At 37.1% G+C, this 27,283-nt stretch overlaps 1 protein-coding gene and 1 non-coding gene across 51 annotated transcripts in view; one reads left to right on the forward strand and one right to left on the reverse strand.

Annotated features, from left to right (window-relative positions):
- Positions 1 to 27,283, reverse strand: part of TRIP12 (thyroid hormone receptor interactor 12) — a 147,609-nt gene that overhangs the window by 33,605 nt on the left and 86,721 nt on the right. For 17 of the 50 annotated variants that reach the window (XM_081585429.1, XM_081585455.1, XM_081585451.1 and 14 more), the window contains 13 exons: positions 26,414 to 26,509; positions 15,788 to 15,936; positions 13,205 to 13,240; positions 13,027 to 13,122; positions 11,828 to 11,920; positions 11,474 to 11,635; positions 8,977 to 9,045; positions 8,718 to 8,883; positions 5,795 to 5,912; positions 5,522 to 5,678; positions 3,581 to 3,734; positions 1,335 to 1,563; positions 873 to 991 (listed from right to left, as the gene is read on the reverse strand). In XM_081585429.1, the coding sequence (XP_081441555.1) occupies positions 873 to 991; positions 1,335 to 1,563; positions 3,581 to 3,734; positions 5,522 to 5,678; positions 5,795 to 5,912; positions 8,718 to 8,883; positions 8,977 to 9,045; positions 11,474 to 11,635; positions 11,828 to 11,920; positions 13,027 to 13,122; positions 13,205 to 13,240; positions 15,788 to 15,936; positions 26,414 to 26,509 (1,644 nt within the window). Of the gene's footprint in view, positions 1 to 872; positions 992 to 1,334; positions 1,564 to 3,580; positions 3,735 to 5,518; positions 5,679 to 5,794; positions 5,913 to 8,717; positions 8,884 to 8,976; positions 9,046 to 11,473; positions 11,636 to 11,827; positions 11,921 to 13,026; positions 13,123 to 13,204; positions 13,241 to 15,787; positions 15,937 to 26,413; positions 26,510 to 27,283 lie in introns of all 50 variants that reach the window. The other 33 variants (XM_081585468.1, XM_081585463.1, XM_081585443.1 and 30 more) reach the window with 3 other exon arrangements.
- LOC145543876 (U6 spliceosomal RNA) lies at positions 23,608 to 23,715 on the forward strand. Its single transcript, XR_014081122.1, has one exon. It is a non-coding gene; the product is annotated as a U6 spliceosomal RNA (small nuclear RNA).

Below are 27,283 nucleotides of genomic sequence, written 5' to 3' on the forward strand. Positions count from 1 at the left end.
GTAGTGTAGGATTTTTTGAAAACCCATTATTATTTGAATAGAGCTAATAATAAGCAGTGAGAACTTCTTCCCATTTGACTCAATATTATTACACTAATGTGTCTATTACATTCTCAAGATGTAAAGAGAAATGAATCCCGCCTAAGAAAAGGTGGTTATGAGCATAAAGACCTGGGATTGAAGACAAAGTATTACATGCCAGAACACCATTATTTTCAGCATCCTCACCAGACCTAAGTAACCTGATAGACCAAAAGACCCATAAAGAGATTTCTGTTGATGAGAAAGACCTTCTTTTATTATCTTTGCAGGTTAAAAAAGGATCAACACCCTGAATGAGGGACACAGTTTCATCTTTCAGGTTTTCAAGAAGAGAATGCTAAAATACCATGTCCCCAAGGCTGATTTCGAAACTGAAATTCCTCAAATTAGAGGACTAGACAAATTGCATTCTGAAGATTATTCCAAGTCTTAAAATATTTCATTATCTACACAATGAAGTAAAAAAATAATCGCTTAAACAGCTGTACTGATTAACAGGATTCCTTGGGAGAGAAAGTGATCTCTGACTTTTTCAAAGAATCTTTAGGGCAATTGTATGCTACCAGCATAAAAAGAAAAGTCAGCAATTGCTGCTAGGCCATCAACACTCAAATCACTGAAACTTAGTAAGTGTTCATCAATTAACAAGTGAATCTCATACAACCTGTAATAAAAGGTTTAAAGAAGATGCATGATACATACTTAAGCTGGAAGCATGTAAATTACATAAAAGTAACAATTTCTGTTCCACAGATTATACCTATAACTCTACTAAAATAATATTCAGACTAAAAGATTAACCATCAATTAATTATCATGAATGGAATTACCTTCTCTTCTGAAGTAAACACTAAAAATATCAGGTAACTTCTGCATTAAGATCTCTGCCATTTGAAGGGCTCCAACTACTATCTTCAGGTCTTGGCTTGATAGCATGGAAGCAATATGACTAAAAAAAGAAAGCATTTGTATATAAAACATCTGCCTGAATTTGGTAATTATTGCTGGCCATACAACTTTAAATTTGAGAGCAAAATATTTTAGTTTTGAAACCTGTCCACTAAAATAAGAATTTTTCTTAAATGCTCAACTTTTGCATTTAATTTATTTTTTATTGAAGGTGTCTGTGAATACAGAAAGACAACAAAGGGCTCAAGATACTCCAAATTAACTGTTTAGTGCATATTTTATACTATAATATGGCTTTAAAATTTTCTGAAGTTAACTGCAGAGACTTGGGTTTCTAAAATGTTTCTAAAGTGGTAAAATTTTTACCACTTTCATGAACACACCTTGAAACAGCATGGTTTTTCAGGACATCCTTTAGAAGTTCGGCATCCGCGAAATAAATTATCCTAAGAATTGCTCTAAGGCACTTATGTCTGACCGCAGGTCCTGCTGAGGAACTATACACTTCATAAAGAACACCAAATAATGTCTTAATAAAAGACTTAGCCAGTTCTGGATCCTCTTTCATAAGCTGTGCTCGAGCATCATCCTTCTTTAACTCTGAATATCCACCTGGAATAAAAAATGTAAAATCTTAAAGGCTTCAGAAACACAATAAAGCGAGCTAACATAAAATTCAAGTGGATGTACAATGCTATAAAGGAAATTAACTTATCTAATGCAATCAACTGGGGTCTATAAAGATGTCCCAGACAACATTAAGACAAATTAAAAAATCAAAAAAATCTTAAAAACCACTGACTATTCCAGCTAGCTGCAAAACACAAGGTAGCACTACACTGTACCTCTTATTTTTACTAATACCTGTTCTACCAAATATTGGGGACATTTGAGTACTAACCAGTTAAAACTACTGGTAAGAAATAAATGGAGTTGAAGAAATGAACACTGAGTATGCAGGAGTAGCTCAGCTAGTAAAGAATCCACCTGCAATGCAGGAGACCCAGGTTCAATTCCTGTGTCAGGAAGATTCTCTGGAGAAGGGATAGGCTACCCACTCCAATATTCTTGGGCTTCCCTGCTGGTTCAGGCAGTAAAAAATTCGCCTGCAATGTGGGAGACCTGGGCTCGATCCCTGGAGGAGGGCACGGCAACCCACTCCAGTATTCTTGCCTGGAGAATCCCCACGGACAGAGGAGCCTGGCAGGCTACGGTCCATGGAGTCGCAGAGTCAGACATGACTAAGTGACTAAGCACAGCACACATGCAGCAAGAAACCAAAAAGACGACCTGTCACCGGGCTTACAGGGAGTGAGGTGTAGGCGAAAGGCAACAGATGAAACGCTCTAAACAGGGGTTGGTGAAGGATGGTTCGAAGGCCTAATCCACCTCACCACTTATTTTTGTAAATAAATTTTACTGAAACACAACCACTTACATTTGTTTACATACTGTGCATGGCTGTGTAGGGGCTGTAAGAGCAGTGCTGAGTACAGACTACGTGGCCTGCAAAGCTTAACAGTATGCTGACCCTTATACTCTGGGCTAGAACTGCAAAAGCACTGAACTAAAGTCCTCCAGAAAGGTACAAATGACAGAAACTTGAGGGTAAAACAATTCTCATGAATTAAGAGAATTTTGATGTGAAAGTATAAAACAAAAGATTAGAAAGAACTGATCTGATGGGGTGTGACTGGATCTAAAGGTAGAATAGGAATAAACAGATCACATTTTAAAAACTGCCTGGGCTGAACAGAACTAACTACTGGTTGCAAAAGGTGGGGGGTGGGGGTGGAGGGGTGGTGATGGGTTGGAGAGAAAAAAGAAACAAGTGAGGAAGATTAAGGGGTACAAACTTCAGTTGAAGAATAAATGAGTCACAAGTATGAAATGTACATCATGGGGAATACAGTCAATAACTATGTAATACCTTTGGTGACATCATAAGTAGACTGATCATGGTGATTATTTTGAAATGTATGAAGTACTGAATTCACTATGTTGTGTAACAGGAGCTAACACAGTGTTGTAAGTCCATTATACCAAACTCAACATAGTATTACTGGGGGTGGGGGTGGGGGACTGGATGAAGACAGTCAGAAGGTTACAAGATAAATAAATACTAGGGATGTAATGTACAACATGACAAAAATAATTAACACTGCTGATATTATATGAGAAAGCTAAGAGTTTCTTACCACCCAAATTATCTTTTTTACTCTTTCTTTAATTTGTATCTATACGAGAAGATGGATGTTCACTCTTAACCAACTAATGTGGTAATCATTTCAGGAGTATGTGAGTCAAACCATTATGCTGTACATCTTAAACTCACACACTGCTGTGTCAATTATATCTCAATAAAAATGAAAGCAGGGAAAAATGCAAAGAACAATTCTGACTAGAGTCCAGGACACTGCAAATCACAAAAGTAGGAAAATCTTGGGGGCAGATACCAGTCAAGCCATGTTGGCTCATTTACCGATTAAAGCACATGATAAAACCAAAAAAGAAAACTTTACTACCATGCAACTACCTCAATTTAATAAAAACACTCAATAAAACAACTGTATGTTACTGCAAACACTACTCACTAGACAACATGGTACTACTTTTAAAAGGTACTTACTAGTGTTAGTATTGGCTAAGGGGTTAGGTTTTCTCTGAATGGCACGTGCTGTTCCCGTGTCCTCATTGATTTGCTGCATAGAATTAAAATCAATAGTATAAACTCGTCCCAGAGTGGACAAGCTTATCTCATCCTCACCGACCTGATGGGCTGCCTGAGAGCAAAGAGAGAGAAACCTTGAATATAAACATGGAGAAATCTATTAACTCAAGACACAGTGGGGACCTCTATAAATGCTAACTTACATATTTGTTTCATCAGTTGCAGACAGTAAGTAACAGAATGTGGAAGTTTTAATAGTGTGGATGTGACAAAATTTACTCAATCAACAAACCATTTTTAATTAAATACATATATACACCCCCAGACCCATTAGGTGCCCTGAGACAAATACAGGTAAAATCCAGTCATGTAGGAGAGCTGACATGGAGAAGATACTATTTGTGTTAAAAAGGCCTTGAAAACATTGCTGACAGAAAAAAATCAGTTATCCTTAATTTTTGGTACCTATTCTTAAGGTTAAAATATTATTTACATCATGGATTCCTAGCAGCCCATCCAGATCCTCCTTTAAACAAAATGATCCCACAAAATTATCCTTGGGTCATCAGAAAAGACTTTTACATTTAAATGATGCCCTAAGATTGAAAGTGACACAACCAGAAGTAGAAAAAGTAATCCCAAGGGGTGGCAAGCATTATACAGTACGTATCTCAAATGAGACAATGTAGTTAAACACTGGTGGATTTTAGACAGCCTAAAGAAGTGACAAAATATACATTTTTATGGAATTTCTTGGTTGACTGGAAGTCAGGACTCTCAGAAAATACAAGAAAGCAAACTAACAGGGAAAATCCAATTACTGGGAAAATGCTAAAAAGAATGCTCAGCATTAGAGACCACAACCAGCTTATAAAGTAAAGCTAACTATTACAGAAGACTAGTCACCTCTGACTTTCTCAGAACAGCTGGTTCTGAGTTTAGATACCATCAGAAGAATTTGATTTTATAACATAAATCAATGGTTCCAAAGTTTTTCAAACATTCATTTTTAGAAACTAGTGGAAGATACCTTAAAGAAAAAAAGTCTATGTGTAATGTCATAAAACATTCTAATTACACAGGCTGAAATTAGAAAATATATTAATACTTGAGTATCTTATATATGAAAACGTTAGTAAATGATGCATGGAATCTCAAATAAAGCAGTGACCAATGGTTCCTAAACAAGGGCAAAAACTTTCCTGACCTGAGAAATTTCTGAAATATTTCAATGCAAATTTAATATGGAAGTATGGAAATAAGAATAAAATCACACATAAAACCTTCACAGAAAAATCACTGTAAATATTGTGGTATATTTCTTTGCTATTATTCTTTTCTTTTGCTGAGTTTCCATGAGTCACATAATTTTGTTTTCATTTATAGCACATCACATTGTAACTAATTAAAATTTATCCCAGTAAGGTCTGTTTTACATATAAGCTTAGGTATATACCACAATTTACTTATTCACCTAGAGCTAGATATTTAAATTCTTTCCATATTTTTGCTCTTTTAAAAAATACTGAAAAGCAGCTACTTGTATGTAATCTTTGCTTTTGTGAGATTTCTTCTGGATAGGAGACTGAAGGAACTTTTAGAGACATGTAGCCTAACTCCTCCCGCGTTTCCTTTCAGAAACGAGGAAACCATGGAACAAAGAACTTAAATTACTTGCTCCAAGTCAATCAGGTAGTGAGTAGCAGAAGCAGGACTAGAACACCATGTTTTCTGACCTGAACAGAAATGAGGACCTTGTTCTCAGGAGACAAAATGAGAGAATCGTGAGTTAATTCCACGCTAAGCACATTTACGTCCACATGCCCCCTCCCGACTCCAGCCCTACACCCACACTCCATCAAAAGAAGATATATTTAAACGGTACGAGGAAACTACTACCTCAATGATCCGGCTGTCTATCCTGTTATAGGGGTGCCAGAGGCCCCGGTCGTCCCGCCACTGCCATATGGCCCCATCCGTGTTCTGTGCATTTCCCTTCTTCAGCATGGTATCAACTGCAAAAATGCCTTCCTTTGGTAAACATGGCATAAGTTCACTGAAAATGAAAAGGTGCAATTATTTTAATAAGTAGCTTTCTAAGCTGTCAGTAAATACCAGGTCTCTAAAGCAAAATGCCCTCCAGTTATTATTAACTATAGGCCCAATGTTTACCAAATCAGAGACGTCAGTTCATACAGTTCTTGAGGACTTCGTGGAACAAGATCAATCTGCTCCTGACAACTTCCATTGGAGGCACCACACAGGAGAAAGTGAAGCGTTTCTGCAATGTCTGTAAAGCCAACAATGAAAAGCCAAAGCCTATGAAACTACTTGTATTGCTGTATTTAAAAGGCAATCATTCCCGAGGGGAAAAACAAAAGTATTTACCTATATGGCCATACCACTCAAGATAAGGTGAAAATAACTTGTAATTAAAACCTTAAAAAAAACTATTAAGATTTAAACAATTTCTTTTTGAGGACTTAAGTCACAAGTTCACTGCAGGGACTTTAGGAATCTTGTATTTCTTTCCTTAAGGAGCACAGAGTTTGCAGAACAAGTGCACTAAACATATTTTATCCTTGATTCACAAGGATATGTGTCTTTTCTTCAATTCAAATATAATATACTGAAATTGTGTGACCAATAGAATAAAACATAGCAATTAAAAGCATCTGAATCTTGCCATTTTGTCATCAGGAAAACCTTTACTTAAATGACAGTAAGCATGCCAACTACCTTTAAAAATCAAGAAAATATCCTCTACCACCAATTTCCATCCCCAGAAGATCTCAGTTTATGGAAGAACTGGGATGAAAACTTGTCTAATGCATTGAGACAGTGAGTGGAAGAAGTTCCCAGTCTCCAAGGTTTTGATCACTCTAATAACCAGGACCGAAAGACAAGGCTGTGTCTCTGTTGGTTGTGGCATATGGTTCTATATCCATATATAAAACATGTATAAATATTTCACTGAAATGTCCTGCCAGTAATCAGTATGTTCTACTGTCAAGGAAAGTATTCGTCATTAATTTGGGCAGAAAGAAAGAAAGTGAAGTTGCTCAGTTGTGTCCAACTCTTTTGTGACCCCATGGACTGTAGCCTATCAGGTTCCTCTGTCTATGGGATTTTCCAGGCAGGAGTACTGGAGTGGGTTGCCATTTCTTTCTCCAGGGGATCTTCCCGACCCAGGGATTGAACCTGGGTCTCCCACAATGCAGGCAGATGCTTTACCTTCTGAGCCACCTGGGAAGCCCCAATTTGGGCAGAGGAGTTATGAATAGTTAAATCTCTGCCTCATAGAAATTTCATAAGTAGTGATTAAATCTTTTAAAAGTTTTGAAAAATTCATTTTGGCAACTCTCTTAAGAAACAGGAATATATGGCAATGGTGTAATAGTAACTTAAAAAAAAAAAAGGGATCAGACACTGAAAAGAAAAAACAGAAAGAACAAGATAGATTCATGTTCCCTTGTGTTACCGAGGGAGAAAGATAATGTAAGTCTAGTGGCTTCTATATGATGAATATGAGGCCAACTTCCTAAAATATGCAAACGAGGTAACAATATTCATCATATTAAAGAAAAAAATTCCAGAACATTAAAAACTAAACTTAGACAGTAATTTCCCAAACCAGGATATAGGAAAAATGTGCCATATGGTAACAAGAGATAATCTGTGTGCAAACTTCAAGAAACCAAAATTCAAGGGACTTCTAGGAATTTTAATAAGGAAAGTACATTATGACTACTCAAAAAAAAAAAAAAAGAGTTAAATCCTTCCCAAACTTATCTGGCAGAGAGGATTTTGCTCATGGCATAAGCAAAACAGTGTTCTCTGGAATACCAAGTTTAGGAATGACAAAATGCTTTATCTCTTCAATAAATCACCTCAGCAACACTATTTTTCTACAAAGAACTGTGCCATGTGCTAAAATTCACAACTAGTGTGACTACATTTAAACCTGAGTTTCCCATCCTACCTCCCCCACAGGAAAAGTACTATTATACCCCTTAATAATCTACCTGAGGCAGAGGGACAAAGACTGCTTTGTCAGTGAATGTTATCACTGACTCCCAAGATAATATTCTCAGAAAGCAAAATTATGGATATACAATTACCCACAATTATGAGAGTTTCATGCAGAAGTGATCAATGCTCTACTAGCAATAATCACAATACACAGATGTTCTCTGAACCCCACAGCCTTCTGACATCAACTTGTGAAATCTAAAGTAAAGACAGTAATGGGCAACTGCAATAGCAGTGTGTGGGTGTGTGTGTCTTCGGGCGTGTGTGTGTCTACACATGTGCGCACTCAGTCACTCAGTTGTGTCTGACTCTTTGCGACACCATGGACTGTATAGCCCACCAGGTTCCTCTGTCCATGGGATTTCATAGGCAAGAATACTGGAGTGGGTTACCATTTCCTACTCCAGGCAGATCTTCCTGACCCAGGGATAGAACCACATCTCCTGCATTGGCAAGCAGATTCTTTACCACTGAGCCACCTGGGAAGCCCACTAGAGACTGTAATAGCAGTGGCGACAAAATGTTAATATTCTTCACATGGTAAGGTTGAGAAGGGCTTAGAAATGTTAAAGCAACAAAGATCAAAGCCATTCATCTGTGTAAATAAGTGCCAACATTTTGAGGGAGAAGGCATTCTGGAATCATAAAATGCTGGAAAATCTAACATGGGCAAAAGGACTACCTATAAGCAGGAGAGAAGTAGTTACTGGTAACATAAACTCAGAATTCTCCTATGAAGTACCATTGCTGTTTAGTCACTAAGTTGTGTCTGACTCTTGTGACCCCAGGAAGCATCATTACTTAACTGATATTGTATAGAAAGCAATGACCTTAGCCCTCCAATAGTAAAGTTTTAATACAATATATACTTTAAAAACTGTATGTAGAAAGCATTACTATATTGTCACATCCAGATTTGTTACACAGTAACATTTTTCTTCCTTTACTATCCAGTGCCTACATATTAGTGATTTCTACTTGCTTATGTTGACTCTACTTATCAACAGAGGTTAAACACACACAATTTTTCTTGTTTAAAACAGAGTAATAAAATAGCACTTACTTTGCTTCATAAGTTGAACTGCTAAAGTTGGACAATTGGAACACATCAGAGAAAACATGCGAACCACCATTATAAACATCCCAGAACTTAAAACTGGTGGAGTTACTACCAATAGTTGTTGAACATTTGTTAGCAGATCTTTGGAAGCAACCTGCTGGAGTAAATTCTGCAGAAACACAAGGAAAAAAGAAACAAACTGTTACACCCTGAGTTAGTAGTTTAACAACTTGATGAGAATATCAACAGACTAAATGCTTACCTCCTCATGTTGGAAGTTGTCCACTAGACGTGCAAAACAAAGGCAAGTGCTTTCTACTGACTTTTTGTCCTGTTTTTTTTTTTAAATAAAGGAAAATAAAGTTTGTTAATATAAAACATTTTCACTGTCTTATATCACTGCCTTATCTTCTTCCTAACCCCAAATTCTTCAAAGATGTGAGCTTTGAAAATGCTGTGAACCTAAGCAAGCAATCAGTAAAGTCATGATTTCAATGCAAAGGGAAATCATACTGATAAAATCTGTACCTCCTACAAGACCTCAACAAATAAAAAGCAAGTTATATCAAAAAGGAACAATTTTTGTGCTTCTACAATTTCAATACCTAAACAAAAACTATAATAAAAATAAACATCCTATCATTTTAAACAGCCTTACAAGTAGAAATGTTTAAAACATGCATATGCTAAAAAGTTGTAAATAGTGAAGTATGTGTGAGCCAGAGGTATACTGATTAAGAAAAACTTGGTGTAGACTTGCTATATTCACTGTAAAAACAATCTAAAAATACTATCTGAGTTGTCTCATTGAGAAAACATCTGGAATATCCCCTTTGGAATAACAGAAAGAACAATTTAATGGGATGAGTATTTGGATCCGTTCAGTTCAGTTTAGTTCAGTTGTTCAGTGGTGTCTGACTCTTTGCGACCCCATGGACTGCAGCATGCCAAGCCTCCCTGTCCATCATCAACTCCTGGAGTTTACTCAAACTCATGTCCATTGAGTTGGTGATGACTTTTTTAATCGATAAATTGACTTCAGATGCAAAAACTATACTTGCTTGTGTAAAATGAGAGTCATCTGGTATTATAAAAGCCCTACATCTTTGCTGTCACTACTTAAGTCTAGAAAAGATGCCCACTATTTAACTTCTCTGACTCTCAAGCCTTACTTTCAAAATAAGGTGCTGAGATCACAGCTAACTAGAAAACATTTCTAGCCCCTCATTGTAAACTATCTCAGCCTGCTAAGTTTTTTTAAATAAATAAAAAATGGATGGCACTTATTTGTGTCTTAATCATCTTAGAAGCAAAACGCCCCAACAATTCAATCATCAATGTAATTTTACCTATCTCATGTAAACCCCTTATTTAATACAGGCATACCTTATTTTATTGTACTTCATTTTAGCGCAATTTGCAGATACTGCATTTCTTACAAATTGAAGGTCTGTAGAAACCCTGCACCAAGCAAGTCTGTCAACACCATTTGTCCAACAGCATTTACTCACTTCTTGTCCCTGTATCACATTTTGGCAATTCTCGAGATACTTTAAACCCTCCCCACCACCAAAAAGACTGCTATCCACTGAAAAATCAAACGGAGTGGTTACTGTGTTTTTTAAACAATGAAGTACTTCTTAACTAATGCATATACATAGCTTGTTTTTTTTTTTAAAGACACAAGCTCACTTTAAACAGACTACACTACAGTGTAAACACAACTTTCACCTGCATCAGGAAACCAAAAAATTCTTGTGACGCGCTTTATTGTGATCTTTTGCTTTATTGCAGTAGCCATCATGGTCAACAAACGAGTCCGAAATGCAGTACTTGGATGCAATCTCAAAAACGACAGAATGATCTCTGTTTGTTTCCAAGGCAAACCATTTAATATCACGGTAACCCAAGTCTATGCCCCGACCAGTAAAGCTGAATAAGGTGAGGTTGAACGGTTCTATGAAGACCTACAAGACCTTCTAGAACTAACACCCAAAAAAGATGTCCTTTTCATTATAGGGGACTGGAATGCAAAAGTAGGAAGTCTTAACACCTGGAGTAACAGGCAAATTTGGCCTTGGAGTACAGAATGAAGCAGGGTAAAGGCTAATAAAGACGACTTAAAAGCCAGATCTCTTAAAATCTCTTCAGCAATCACAATACTTTGAAACATTACAAGAAAATTCCATTTCTCTACAACCTTGAAACTTGACTTATCTGTCCTGCAACAGAGGCTACATGAGCTCCACTTATCATATCTCACACCAGGCCCATTGATGCCTTCTCCTCTACAGCTGCTTCTGTTCTTTGCCAGTCCCAGACAGCTGCAATCTACATTTCTTATTTCATTTTTATGTGGAACATACATAGTCTCATCTCTTCTCTGATCTTAATCCACACCCTCTCTGGTCCTGTCTGCCTAACCCAACAGCGTTCAGGAAAGGGTGATCTTTATAAAAGGAAATTCTCATCGTACTACATAGGAAACACTCTTACACAGGAAACACTCAAGTGTCTGCTGAAATAATAAATTCACCCCTAAAGTCAAAATAGTTGATACCTTGTCATTTGGGTAAATCCATTGAAATTTCACAAAATAACCTAATACGGTCCATGACTCGTTAACAGGAAAAGACAAAGATCAGAACATTTCCAATTTACATACCCAGCTGGAAGATTTAAACTCCAGGTGAACTTGGCATTTAAAAAAAAATTTAATAAAAATGTTTTATGCTGCTTAAGATAGGTTTGTATTTTACCTGGTGGGTTAGCCTTTGGGTAAGCAATGGGAGGGAATCCGCCACAAAATGAAATTCATCTGGCGTGATACTCTGGCAGCAATTGGCTGCAATTGCTAGTGCATTTCTTTGGGCATTTATGCTGAAGAACTCTAGATACAGCAAGCAGTCTGCCAAACCACCCTAAAATATAGGAAAACTGTTAAAAGCTAAGAAATACTCTTTTATCAGCAATTATGAAAAAAAGAAAAAAGTCTAGCACATCACATTGGAAACAGCATGGGAACCTTACAGAGGTTGTGATCTAGGAGCTAATACAAATGTGGATCTAAAATTCAACATTAAAGGAAATAGTCCTTTGGGAACAACACTTACCGCCTGGAGAATGGCTTTACTGTGTCTACGTGATAACATCTCCAAGGCCGTCAAGGCCTGCTCGGCCACATCAATACACTGAATAACTTGCAGCTGAGAACATATAAATAAGGAACAAGGTTATCATTCAAGTGTTCTACTCGCTACTCATCTTCTGTGTGAATAAACATCTTCTCTAATTTTCATCAATCTATACTGCCTCTATGCTTCCTTGGTGGCACAGTGGTAAAGAATCTGCCTGCCAATGCAGGAGATAACAGGTATGATCCCTAGGTCGGGAAGATTCCTGGAGAAGGAAATGGCAACCCACTCCAGTATTCTTGCCTGGGGAATCTCATGGACAGAGGAGCCTGGCAGGTTACAGTTTATGGGGTCGCACAGAGTCGGACATGACTGAAGCGACTTAGCAGCAGCAGCAGCAACCTGAAACTCACACCGTAGGAAACCAGTGACTTATGCATGTAAGCTATAACATACTGGCAATATAGCTTCCTTCCAACCACTTTATAAGATTCTGAAAAATATGTTTTACATAAAGAATAAACTAAATTCAACTATATAACTTTGTATCTTCAGATTTAAAATAAACAGGTTGGTTTATAGAACAAATTTTAAAAATCAAGTTTTACAGTTTTTAGCATATTTCAAGGTTTTCAGATAATGCAAATTTTATTGTGCATTAAAAAGAAAAAGGTCCTTTAAAGAGACCAAAAACAACCTACCACAGACCATATGAAAAAATTTCCTTTCTCCACTGCCTCACTTTATGACCTTGAGCAAGGCGTTTTGTCTGGCTTAGCCTCTGGCTTAGCCTCCTCAGCTGTAAAATGAGGGTATAAATAGCTACCAACCTCACTGGGATGTTTTCTAGAAACAATGAAATCATTTTTAATCAAGTGCTTTAAGTTCTTCTCTGAAAGATTTTACACTAGTGCAATAACTGCCATTATTAAAAATTTTAACACTGGGATGATTTAACAAATGCTTTATTAGCATCAGCTTTAAACTACGGCTCTGCTAAACACGAAACATTTTTCTGGAATCTTGGCTAAAAAATATACTTTAGTTAGATAATGGATGCTAAAATGTGTCTTAATGTGGCCTTACGATCTGATATACAACTTTAGAATTCAGTAGTCAGGAGGTCTCATTGATTCCCCTATGCCTGCTTTTGAACAGTTGGGCAAAAGTAGGATTACCTTTTCTAAAAAGACAGGAATTGCATCTACTACCACAGCCGATGATCGAGGAAGTGCTTCCATCATGTATGTTAAGGCTCGACAAGCATGATTCATCTAGAAAAGAAGCCATGTTCACTCAATAAAACAAAAAAAAATAAGTTCGGAGTGATTCTTTTAAAGCATAGCACATACTTACAATATCAAAATTATGCTCCATCTGCAGCAATGTTATCTGTTTAAAAAGATTTAACAAAGTATTAGAAGCTATATTCTTAAAAGTCCTAGAAGTATTTCTTCTATTTCAACTGAAACAGAGCAGTATGACTCACGAACTTTACCATAAAAAAATAACCTCAAGTTAGAACCTAGCATGCATACACAAGAAATGCTCATGCTTAGGATGGCATGACTCGCACACTGAAGCACTGACATGGGATAATCATCACCTCATGATTCGGAAGGTCAAAAACAAAGCATTCACGTTGCTTACAACCAACCCTCCCGGTACCACTATTTCCTGTTTCCAGAAGCCCATGAAAACATCACCGAGGACTTATCTGTCAGCAAGTACTTTGTACACAAATAAATGGACCAGAAGCCCACAGAAATTTGTTAAATTAACAACTATCAGTACAGATTCAATATCATAGCTTAAACTCTTATAATTCAGCTTCTCTAAAAGTTGAGCTAAGCACCACTTAATTCAGCTGTAAAATACACAGCAGTATAGAATTTGAACACAATATTGATCAAATGAAAAACGAATTAGGCACTAATTAAAACTCAATATAATTATTTCACAAACACATGAATTAGTCCAAACATCTGATCTGATTTTAGTTTTTCTTGTGTAAAAGACCTTAAGTAGTTTTCAACTGTGTTTTTCAAAAGAGAGCAAGCAAAACTACTACAGATACACACTCCATCTTCTTTAAGCAGTAAAAGCTACCAAAGAAACTTCCTACTTGGGGAAGCAATCATTGCAGTTCAATGGAAAAGTTTAAATGTGTCAAATTTAAGCTGTAAAGTACCAATTAAATATATGATTATAATAACAGACATCAGATATTCTAACATAATATTCATTTAATATGAATTCTTCTCAGCTCTGAATTATGCTGGGTAATTATATCTATATACCAGAAGTCTTGATAACTATTTCTATTAAATATACCACATAAACACACACACACGCGAGCATGCACACTCTATCTCAAATCACCTATGAATCAGTCACAAAAAATACCTACTCTAAATTGAAAGGAATTGGATGGATATATATTTGTAATATTCAACTGTTATGAAAGACAAATCTGGACAACTCACTACTAATAGCAAGAGCTGACTTGCACAGGTCCACTAAGTACTCAAATCTAATCAATAACCAGCAAATTAAGAAAACTAGATTGTGTTAATGTTTCGGCCCAGATTTAACAGCTTCTTTATTTAACTAAAAGCTGCAGTTTAAAAGAATAGTATTGCTACATGGTAACCTAGTTCTTTATTACTGTTTATTTTTAAATGAACAAAAACAAACAAGGAAGTTTAATTCAGGTCATAAAAGACAGCTATTAAAGAAATCAATAACTTGAGCATGCATATAAACATAGGTAAATGTCAGAGTACAAAGGATAATATCACTTTCATGAAATGTTAAAAAATATTAATATGCAAGCCTGTGGGATGGCACTGGTAGGCTTGAGAGCCAGCTTCTGTTAGCAGGAGGTCTGCATGGGAAGAGAGACTGCTCTATCCTTTACTACTCTCTGCTAGAGCAGAGCCAGACAACAAGTGAGAACAAGCAGAATGAAGACGGTATCATCCTGTATTTGACTGGTCTCCACTCAGCTCTCTCCATAATCTGATAATGTGATCAAATGAGACAATCTGTTACTCCAATCCTGGTTCCATTTTTGTCAACTTTACTAGATGTGCAAACAAAGACGTAAATGATATTTATTTTAACCTGCAAAGTAATATATGCTATGAATATATTCATGTCTATGTTAATCTTGTCATGATTTTATTCAGACAATCTTAAATTATAACCAAATGTCTTTAATCTTGCATTGTGAAAATTACCAAGCCACCACTTAAAAAGACTTATCATGCTCAAGGGCCTACACACTTACTTAATGACAATTTCTCTTTTTGTTTTCACATTAAAAAGCTTAAGGGATTAAGATGTTAATAAATTCTAAACATCAACTCATAACTGTGTTGAAAAATCATTAAAAGATTTTTTTTTTAACTCGTTTTTCTATTGCTGAGTGCTGTTGTTTTATTTCTCTTGTTTCTGTTTAATATAACCCCCCCTTTTAAGCTGGAGGGTCCATTCGGTCTTCTTCTGGCTGGACTGCATGGCCATGCACACAACTATCAAGCAAGAATTATTGACTGCCTACAGAGATAACCCACAAGTGAGCTATTTTGTTATTGTCCCACGAATCACCAGTTTAAAAGAAAAAAAGCATGTGAGTTTTGGCATAGTAAGTCAAGTTACCACCTAAACGGGATAACCACTTAGGAAACCACATGGGTCATTTAAGTATCAAAGATAAGGTAACTACTCATCAAGAGATGGTTTAGAAATTTTAGTCATTCATCATTAAGTCATGCACAATCTCTATAGGCCTGAAATAGAAGAATAAGCCACACTCTACTATCTCTTAGTTCTATTATATTCTAAAGTTCCTAATGACAATGATCATGCTTTTAGTAAATATAAGAGCAGCATTCAGGGCATGAGTGGGATAAAATGAGGGGAAAATTCTCTTACCAAAGCTGGAACCACACTCTTGACAGGAAACCCTCCCAGCGTCTCCTCATTTCCCATGACCAGTAATTGACACATCTCAATAACGGCCTGGAGCTGCTGGCTTTCATCGCTTGCTTGTAGTCCTTGCAAAAGCTGCTGGGCCTTAGAACCTGCACACAGAAATAAAATCAATACTTTTAAACCCTTAAGAAAATTATTACTAGGTGTTAAGTGTGACTTTACACAGTCAGCTGGCTACTTTTCTTCTCTGGATCTCAACTAAAGAGGGATTTTACTCTGCCTTAAAGCAATGTCACAGTTATTTATATTCTCCTCTTTTACTTTTTATCTTTTTAAATGAGAGATGTTGATTGGTTTTAACAGATGCAACAAAAAGTAATATCCATAAGACTAACATGGACTGCCTACATTTGGCATGTGTGTGCTTAGTTGCTCAGTTGAGTCCAACTTTTTGCAACCCCATGGACTGCAGCCTGCCAGGTTCTTCTCTCCATGGGGATTTTCCAGGAAAGAATACTGAAGTGGGTTGTCATGCCATCCTCCAGAGGATCTTTCCAATCCAGGGATCGAACCCAGGTCTCCCACATTGCAGGCAGATTCTTTACCGACTGAGCCCCCAGGGAAGCCCAAGAATACTGGAGTGGGTAGCCTATACCTTCTCCAGGGGATCCTCCTAACCCAGTAATTGAACCGGGGTCTCTTGTATTGTAGGCAGATTCTTTGTCAGTTGAGCTACCTGCTTTTAGAAATATGTATTATCTAGTGAGCAAAAAGTCTTCTGCCATAATAAAAACCTGGTAAATAATGATGCCCAGGCATCAAAGGAAATGTTATATACCTCTAAAACACCACCATCAGAATAAATGGAATCCAAGTAGCAGTGAAAGAATGGAAATAAAGACAAACAGAACAATAATGCATCTAACAAAAGGGAATGCCAAGAATGATTTCCCAAAACATCAAAAGATGGGCCTTTTCACCTCCTCTCATGTGCATATGCTGCTATCACAGTGCTTTAGAGAATTTCTACTTTTAAGGTTTAATTCCATCCTCAAAACATTTGAAAAATGCTAAGACTCAACTACCACAGTAAATAAGTTACCAATAAACTAAGTCAAAAATAAAATCTACAAATGTGTTTCAAATTTTCCTGGACACCCTTCTTCTTGTAACCACTATTAACTCCATTAAAACTTACAAATGTAAACCTGATGTTATTCAAACCCTTTCGTTCTCAAGACCTTTTCCAATTCCTCCTTGTGTATTGGGTTTTTTCCACTTACTACTGAAATGAAAAAATCCACTTACTACTGAAAGGCTTAGAAATGATACATGCTTGGAACTGTCAATGAATGTAGAATTCACATGAACAGCACTTTTTTTTTTTTTTTCAATTAAACACGAACGATCTTCTTGGAGGGCAAACACCTTTCAAAGGGATGCACAATAATCCTCACAAAGTCTGTTTTCTGTTATTTAAGGCTGTGGCTAATGAACTGCAGAATATCGCTAACTCCTTTCATCGTAATTAAGAGTCCACCCAGAAATATACTATGAGAAATTCAAGTTCAAAGGGACAGCATCTTTAAAGTTTTTCAAACTAAGTAGTATCAGTTCCACTTAGGGCAGGCTTATCATTTTTGTGTTGAAATAATGTGAGAGAAAAAAAAAATGAAGGGAAAATAACTATGAAAACAAAAGAATCCTTAGCTGCTTCTGGATTTGTTTTTAAAGAATGAAATCATTCAAAGTATACCCTAAAAACCACAAACAAAAATACGAAAAATTAACACAAGCAATGGTATGTCATATAAACATTGAGGCTGGCAGTTCTAAGCATATGGATTATTTCAGCATGATCATTAAAAAAAACATCATAATGCCACTGGTCTTTTGGGATGGTTGTAAAAAGACCTTATCCCAAACTTAAAGCAACAACAAAAAGTCAATGCCATTATTTTCCTTTGCTATATGAAGAGAAATCACTTCAAACAGATCAGTGAATTTGGTTCTAAGGATTATTTTATACAAAATTACCAAGAATCCCTCCCCAGTCCCAAAAGCACTCTTGTGTATGTGGTTTATCTATTGTTATTTATAAAATGTGTCAGGAACTAAAAGAGAAAAAAAATTTAAATACTTGATTAATTCATTACATATGAATATAAATAAACTTTTTGTGGAAAAGACCATATTTTTCCAAAACAATAAAAATGAAGTGTTAAGTAGCATTATTTTGCTGTTGTTGCAAATCATTTAAATGTCAAGCTTAATAAAAGAGCTGTACAGTCACTTTCACTTCCACTCTCAACCTATGATACAAGGTTATTTGAGGTGAAGTGTTAAGAAAAAAAAAAAAAGGACTCTACTTTGTCATGAAGATTATTTAAAAGACATGTACCTATTTGACATTGCAGAATAACATGACTGCCAGTCATCTGGTGTCTCTGCCTTGATTCTTGTTAAGGTACCAGCAGTTTTACAACCACCACAGCTTTTATACTTTTAGTTCAAACAAGAGAAAAGGAAAAATCTTACTAATTACCATCAGCCTTGGCCTTACGAATTCAATGTAAGGATCTCAGGCACGACCAAGGAACTCACAAACCACACTTTGAAAATCACTATCAAAGATTATGTATGGATCAGAAGGCAAACATTTTTTATAAAGAGCCAAGACAGTAAATGTTTTGGGCTTTATAAGTCACAGGGTCGCTGTTGCCACTACTCGACCCTGGCATTGTGGCATGAAAGCAGACCCAGGCAATAAGCCAAGCATGGCTGTATTCCAACCAAATTTTATTTATACACACTGAAATTTGAATTTAATTTTCATGTAACAAAATATTACTTCATTAAAACTTTTTCAGCCATTTAAAATCATTTTTAGTTCATAGGCTGTATCAAAACAAGCAGGAGGCTGACGTAGCCCATGGGCAGGAGTTTACCAACTGCTGATACTGAGGAAAGAGAAGTCCCAGCATTTCAGGGAGTCACAGGAGGCTGGTGTGTTCAAGTGTGAATTGGCCCCACTAGACATCTGCTAAGTTCTGAGGCCGTGAAGAGGACCATGAATTGAGTCAGAGGTTTTGCTAAGACAGTGTAAACTCCTGCAGTCTCAGGGTACTCAGGGAACCAAGTCCCCACAGAGGGAGGAGGCCTGACTCAAACACACACAGCCAGTGCCCCCCATCCTCAAGACATCTGCAACATTTTCAAACTGCATAATGAATATAAGGTCTAAGCAGACGGAGATCTGCAAGGTTCTCAACAGCGAAAACCCTGGGAGGGGAATTTCCTGGAGGTTCAGTGGATAGGACTCTGAGCTTTCAGTGCCGATGGTGTGGGTTCAATCCCTGGTCGAGAAACAAAAGATCCCACAAGGTGCGACGTATGGAAAAATTCAAAAAAGAAAATAGGAAACCCCCACCCCAACCCCTGCAAAAACCCCTGGGAGGCTCACAACAAACAGGGATAAGCCAGAGGTGAAACAAGCTACAGCCCTGACTAGAGCAAAGTGATCAGCTTCTGACCATGTTTAACACTGAAGAAGTGGAAACACTAATAGAAAACACCACTTGGGTTCTCTTCAGTTCACATAATCAATAACCAGAGGTATAAAGAAGCTGAGGAGTATGTGACCAACAATCAAAAGGGGGGAAAGACAATAGAAGCAGGCTAACACCACTAGAAACTATAAACTAGGTATTCTGTAACTATGATTGTGTTAGACACTCAGTCATGCCTGACTCTTTGCAACCCCATGGACTGTAGCCCGCCAGGCTCCTCTGTCCATGGAATTCTAGAGGCAAGAATACTGGAGTGGGTTGTCATTCCCTTCTCCAGGGGATCTTTCCAACCCAGGAATCACACCCGGGTCTCTCGCATTGCAGGCAGATTCTTTACTATCTGAGCCACCAGGGAAGGCTCTATAATTAATAAACTGCAAATGTAAGCAATGGAGGAAGTGATAAAGAGCTTGGGATCAACATGTATGCCCTGCTATATTTAAAATGGATAACCAAAAAAGTCCGACTATACATATACAGCACAGTGAACTCTGCTTAACGTCATGTGGCAGCCTGGATAGGAGGGGAGTTTAGGAGAGGATGGATACGTGTATATATATGGATGGTTGAGTCGCTTCGGTGTCCACCTGAAACTATCACAACATAGTTAATTGGCTATACTCCAATAAAAAATACATAAAACAAATTGCAAGTATAAGCAAAGATGGACAAAATGGTTAAGAATGTAATGAATTTCAAAGAGAATTGGAATCTATTTTTAAAAATCAAATAACTGCCTAGAACTGGAAAACATACCTGAAATCTAAAATTCATTGATGAATTTAGCCAAAGATGGACAAAGAAAACAGAAAAAAGAATTAGTGAATTTGAAATGTGGTCAATAGAAAGTTTTCAAACTAGGCATAAGGAAAAAAAAAAAAAATTCTGGGAAAAACAAAAACAGACCTAGAGAGACCCAGTAGATGAAGTGCGAAGTCTGAACGTGTACAATTCTGATACTTCCAGAGAAAATGAAGGAGAACATCTGAATAGATAATGAGATAAGAGGAGCAATATATGAAGAAATAATGGCCAACAATTTTCCAAAACTGATGAAAGGTATCCACTCACAGATTCAAAGGTTCAGTGAGACTCAAGCAAATTGAAAAAGAAAGAAAATGTCACATGGGCCTAATATAGTCAAACTATTAAAAATTAATACAAACTAAATCTTAAAAGAAGCCAGGGGAGAAAAGAATTGCCTTGAAAAGGTTATAGTAAGATTTTTAAACAAAAACTATGGAAACCAGAAGAGACATTACAAAGGGCTAACATCAGATTTTTACACCTGGGGAAATGATCTTTTGAAAATTAAGGCAAATCAAGAATTTCTCAAACAAAAGCAGCGAGAAATCACTACTAGCATATCTATCTACTAGCATATCTATTACATCTATGTAAGAAAAGTTTTTTAGGCTGAAGGAAAACAATCCAGATAGGAGAAAGGAACTGCAGGAAAGAAGTAAGAGTACTGGAAATGGTACATATATGTGGGCAAACTTAAAAGAAGGTGGATGTTTTAAAACAAAAACTGCCCCATTGTCTTTCTAACACATGTATAAGCAAAGCAAAACAACAACATAAAGGATGACAAGAGAAAAAGTTAAACTGCTTCGAAGTGCTTACACTGTTTGGGATATGATAACATTATTACTATAAACTAAGTGAACGTGAAGTCGCTCAGTCGTGTCCGACTCTTTGCAACCCCGTGGACTGTAGCCCACCAGGCTCCTCCGTCCACGGGATTCTCCAGGCAAGAATACTGGAGTGGGTTGCCATTTCCTTCTCCAGGGGATCTTCCCGACCCAGGGATTGAACCTGGGTCTCCCACATTGGAGGCAGATGCTTTAACCTCTGAGCCACCAGGGAAGCCCTACTATAAACTAGGCGATGTATAATAGCCCAAGGATATGCATTATAATCTCCAAAAGAGGCTGATTTATTTACATCTGCCAAAATATTGTGTGCATTTATACCCTTTATACCACAATTCCCTTTCTAGAAATCTAGCTTAAAGGTAACAGGAAAAAATAGGAAAGCTGTATTTCACTGCAACACAACCAAGACTGGAAGTTAGCCAAATGTGCAACACGGGACTGGCTAAGAAACTGTACATCCACACACTGCAGCATTATGACAGCTTTACAAAAGGCATGGGGGACCCTCCCCTTTCTCTCTCCCCACCCCCTTCTCTCTGTGCATGATGAGGACAGCATATATGAAGAGTGAACACCAAGATTTACTGTTAAAAGGAAGGCAAAGCAAAGTTTACTACTCTTATCTAAGAAAGGCAGTGTGTATGAAGTAGACAATATGGGTTTGTTTTTGTTTTCTTAAGTAAATAGCAAAAGGACAGGCCATAAAATTACAAAGGTTATTTGTGTGGGAGGAGGAAACAGGCTAAAGGGATAGTAAAAGATGTTAAGACTTTTAAAAATTTATAGATCTGACTTCAGGAACCGTGTAAATAACATGAATTATAAAAGCCAGATAACATTTTAAAGTCAATACCTAAAAATTATAAGCAAAATAAAGCAAACGAGCCAAACCAACCTGGCAGCATGAACACAATTATTTCAATGACTCTAAAATACAAAAAGCTGACCATAAAGTGAGATACAGCCCAAGAACAAAAAAAGAACTATCGTAAAATTAAAACTTTCTCAATATGACTATTTTTGGTATAAAGCTGTATTTTGTACTGTAGAATAAAGTAAATAAATAAATGAAAGTGACATTCGCTCAGTTGTGTCCAACTCTCTGTGATCCCAGGGACTGTAGCCTGCTGGGCTCCTCTGTCCATGGAATTCTCCAGGCAAGAATACTGGAGTGGGTAGACATTCCCTTCTCCAGGGACTGAAGGCGGGTCTCCAACACGGCAGGCACATTTTTTACCATCTGAGCCACCAGGGAAGCACTAATAAATACATAACTATTCCTGGCAACTGAAACTTTTGGTATGAAATACCAGATAAATAAAATCCCTGAAGATCTGAATTTGAATTGGCATTATCAGTATGAACTCATTATTTTTATCTTAAAAGATTAAGTATAATCATTTCCTCAATTTGTCCATTAAACGAGTTGAATAACAATGATCAATCCAGTAGCAAATACACCTACAGCCGTGACTGTGGTATCTAAATACCATTTCCTATAAAGGAAACCAGGGTGCTCTGAGGCAATGCCTGATTTCAGGCGTGGGGTTAGAGCTGTTGAGCTTGACTCACCAGAAAGCAAAGAGGGCTTCAAAAACTACTGAGATCACACCAAAAAGATCAGACTGGAAAATTTAATCATCAGTGAAAACCAGTGAAATGTCTAAACACATTTCAACCTGCTTGACAGTGATACTTAATAACAACAGCACTCTGAATGGAAAACTGGTAAATAAAGGGTAGGAGATATTTTTCCTATGCCAACTATTCTCCTGGGTAACCAAATAGAAGGGAGAGAGATTCTTTCTATGGGCTTCTCAGGTGGCTCTGATAGTAAAGAATCTGCCTGCAATGTGGGAGACCTGGGTTTGATCCCCAGGTCGGGAAGATCCCCCGGAAAAGGAAATGGCTACCTACTCCAGCAGTCTTGCCTGGAGAAGTCCTTGGACAGAGGAGCCTGACGGGCTACAGTCCATGGACTGCAAAGAGTAGGGACATGACTGAGTGTATATTTCAACTAAATTACTTCTTTTACTCCTAATAAATGGAAGACTGATCATTAGATATGAAATAGTTTCATTTGTAATCCCTGTTATCTAGGAACTGAGTTTTGATGGCTTAGGAGGTGCTCTGACTTTGTTTGCTTCCTAAATATGAGAAAACACTACCACTTCGGCAGCATCTTTCCCATCAGAGGAGGAAAATAAAGAATCAAACTTGAACCTGAAAAAGTCTCTAGACCCAACTACCAGTTTACAAGAAATTTACTTTATTTATTCATTTACTTTTGCTTTTCCATTTGAGACAATGGAAATCTGACTGACTGGCATCTATTAAAAGGAATTACTGGTTTCTTTTTCAGATATAACAATAGTAATCTGGATGTATGTGCCTATGTGTATGTGTTTTAAAGGGGCATTATCTTGAGCCACATGATGAAATGTTTATAGATAAAATTATAGAATGTCTAGGATTCATTTCAAATTAATTCAAGAGGAGAGATGTTGGTGAGTGTAAAGACAGACTGGTTACGAAGCAGGCACTGCTGAAGCTGAGTCGTGGGCATGGGTGTGTCTAACTGTTTTCTACTCTGGTGCTCGCTTCGGCAGCACATATACTGAAAATTGGAACAATACAGAGAAGATTAGCATGGCCCCTGAACAAGGATGACACACAAACTTGTGAAGTGTTCCATATTTTGGGCTTCCCTGGTGGCTCAGAGGTTAAAGCATCTGCCTGCAACGCAGGAGACCTGGGTTTGATCCCTGAGTTGGGAAGATCCCCTGGAGAAGGAAATGGCAACCCAATCCAGTATTCTTGCCTGGAGAATCCCACTGATGGAGAAGCCTGGTGGGCAACAGTCCATGGGATCGCAAAGAGTCGGACACAACTGAGCGACTTCACTTTCTAGTGTATAGTTTACATTAATTCCACGTGCAATAGTCAAGCCTTATTATGGAGTTCTGATGTTTAATGATAATACGCTTAGGTAGCCCCGCAACAATTTTTGTCTCCGGAAAAAAAAATTTCCCCCAAAATAAATGAAGTGGCAAGATAAATGAAATCAAATTTCTCTAAAAAATTAACAACAACAACAAAAGCATACACATTAACTGATAGCAAAGTATAGATCTTAATATAACCACAACACTGTCTAAAAATGTTGATGTCCTCTTGTAGTTAGAAATTCAAATATATCCAGGTGGAAAAGTTCAAAAAAAATAGTCTTGGGAGCGGGGAGAACAATTAAGGGTATAAATGAAACAATGGTTGTGTGGACTGATAATTGTTTGATGGGCTTATGGAAGTTATTGGACTACTAATACTTTCAACTTTCATGTGTTTGATCTTTTTCATAATCAAGATAAATCCTGATTATCCTTAGGATAAATCCCACATTTGCTGCTGGCCTGCAAAGGTCCAACACGACCTGCCAAGTACCTATACCTCTCAAATTTCATCTTCTACCACTTTCCTTTCACTTTCCTATGCCCCTCCCACAGTCTAATGAGCAGGCCAGACATATTTCCACCTCTGGGCGTGCACTTCCTCCTTCCTTCAGATCCTCTGCAGAGCTGGTTTTCTCACTTCGTTTTATTCTACACAAAATCTCCACACCTCAGAGGTTTCTCTAACCAGCCTATCACCACACCAGCAATCTCCTTCCGTTCTCTGCTTTGTTTTCCTTCACTGCAATGACACTACCTGAAATTTTACTATGTAATGATTGTCTTGTTTACTGCAAGGGTCACACTCTTAACAGGGAAGCTTCCATGTGGGAAACAACTCTGCTTATCATCCTATTCATGACTCTGAACAATCCCAGTGCCTAATAAATGACATTGAACAAAAAAAAAATCAATATTCCAGGGTCCTCAAGAACTCTGTACGAGAGTGTTATTTGAGAGATGAGTAACAGGGCAGCAAAAGCAAAAGAAAATAAAAACAAAAATACCAACTGCTTCTTAAAACCTTCAAGTATCTTGTTGGTCAAAAAGTTCAAGTTTTTCCGTAAAACCAAGTTAAGATGCAAGTACATTAGAAATCTAGCCTTCTATTCATATTAAGTCAACAATTTAAAAAAAGAGATACGCAACAATCAACAAAGATTTACGGTACACTGTGTGTGTGTGTGTATGCTTAGTCACTCAGTTATGTCTGATTCTTCGCGACCCTATGGACTGCAGCCCGCCAGGCTCCTCAGCCTCTGGGGATTCTCCAGGCAAGAATACTGGAGTGGGTTGCCATGCCCTCCCCCTCAGGGGATCTGCCCAACCCAGGGATCGAACCCAGGTCTCTCACATTGCAAGCGGATTTCTTTACTGTCTGAGCCACCAGGGAAGCCCACTACAGTATCTTGTAGTAACCAACAGAAAATAATCTGAAAATAAATGTGTATAACTGAATCACCTTGCTGTGCACCTGAAACTATACTTCAATAACATATATACATAACGGGAAAAAAAAAAAAGATTCAAGCACACATATACACACTGCATTATTTTTAAAAAAAATAATATTTGATTGAAAATTATATGAATACGTATTTTTAAGTTCAAAGCTAAATAAGCTTTGGTACACTTTAGAAGTTTTTGAAATTAAGACTGAAGTCTACAAATAGCCTACTGACTCTATGGAAACATTACAGATAAGTAAAAAAGAATGTATATATGTATGTAAAAAAGAATGTATGCATAACTGAGTCAATCTGCTGTACATCAGAAATTAACACAATACTGTAAATCAATTATACTTCAATTTTTAAAAATGCTTAAATGTAAATTTTTTACTGCTTAAGGAAGCTAAAGGTAGTATTCTATACCAAACAGAATTGAATGGAACTTGTAATTACCCAAAATCATACTCTTAGTTACAAATAAGATTTAAAGAGTCACTCTTATGTCTACCATATATGACAAGATTTCTGGGTTACATTAATTTGATTAAAAGAGTCTAGTTACTGGTAATGCTGCTGAGAAATCTTTCCTCTTGGGCTCATTGTATAATCAACTGCCTATTGGGTTAAATTTTTATTATACCATAAAAAACTCAAGACATGAATCTATGCAAATCATGCAATCAGATGTTATGATAACCAAAGTAATCACCTGAGAGTCTTTACTTCTCTACAGCTCAAAAAAAAAAGTCTTGCTGTTAACTTTGGATGGTTTTCCAGTGGTTTCAATTTAGTAATCAAACATAAAAGGATAGAAGAAAATCTTGGAGAGTTGTTATTATTTAAGGTAAGAATATGCACAAGCTCTATTTTTTAAAATAGGTTAAAGTTCATGAAAAGTTCCTATGTGAAAACTCTCCTATATGAATAGATAAACAGTTTAAGAACAGCACTCAACTAATAGAGTTTTAAGGAGAGGACAAATTTTAAGGTATTCACTTACTAGCTCCACTTCCAATTGTTCTATGGAAAAGCTGTGACATCCGAGGACCAAGTGGACCAAACAGGTGAGGGGGAAGACCCCTGGCCTCTAACAGAGCTAAGGAAAAAAGCAGAGCAGGAGGAACAGTTGTTAACACAACTTACCTCATCTAGATGCTTTCAACAACTGATTCATCACATAATTCATTTAAATTCTACTTTCAATTTTAAACTTTAAGAGAAGCTACATGATAAATATATGTGAAACAGATCGCCAGTCCAAGTTTGATGCATGAAAAAGGGTGCTCAGGGCTGGTGCACTGGGATGACCCTGAGAGGTGGGATGGGGAGGGAGGTGGGACAGGGGTTCAGGATGGGGAACACATGTACACCCATGGCTGATTCATGTCAATGTATGGCAAAAACCACTACCATATTGTAAAGTAATTAGCCTCCAATTAAAAAAAAAAAAAAAAGTACATGAAACTTTTAAAAACCATTCTTGTATATACTAATGTAATTACTATAAGCTACAACACCCATGTGTCAACTCCAGGGCATCTTAAAGTTTTATGGCAAAATTAAACATTAGTGCCAGCAGGGACCATGTAAACAGTCCAAGAAAAACCTAAAGTAAACATTTTGAAGAAGTTATATGTTAAGCACATTTGCTCTATTTTTACTCTATTATTTCCTAATTAGATATGTTCATGATATCCTCTAAAAACATAGGAAAAATCATTTTCATCAGTTCCCAAAAGTGATAAAAACTGTTCATGAGAGTTTCAGTCAAAAAGAAAATCTGAAACTCATTCATTAATGTTTCTTGTAAGCCTCACATTGGGGATTGACTGGATAAATAACTGAAGACAATAAAAATACATACCCATGC

Source organism: Giraffa tippelskirchi, chromosome 3, assembly GCF_054371585.1.
Source record: "Giraffa tippelskirchi isolate mGirTip1 chromosome 3, T2T-mGirTip1v1.2.pri, whole genome shotgun sequence".
Lineage (NCBI taxonomy): Eukaryota > Metazoa > Chordata > Mammalia > Artiodactyla > Giraffidae > Giraffa > Giraffa tippelskirchi.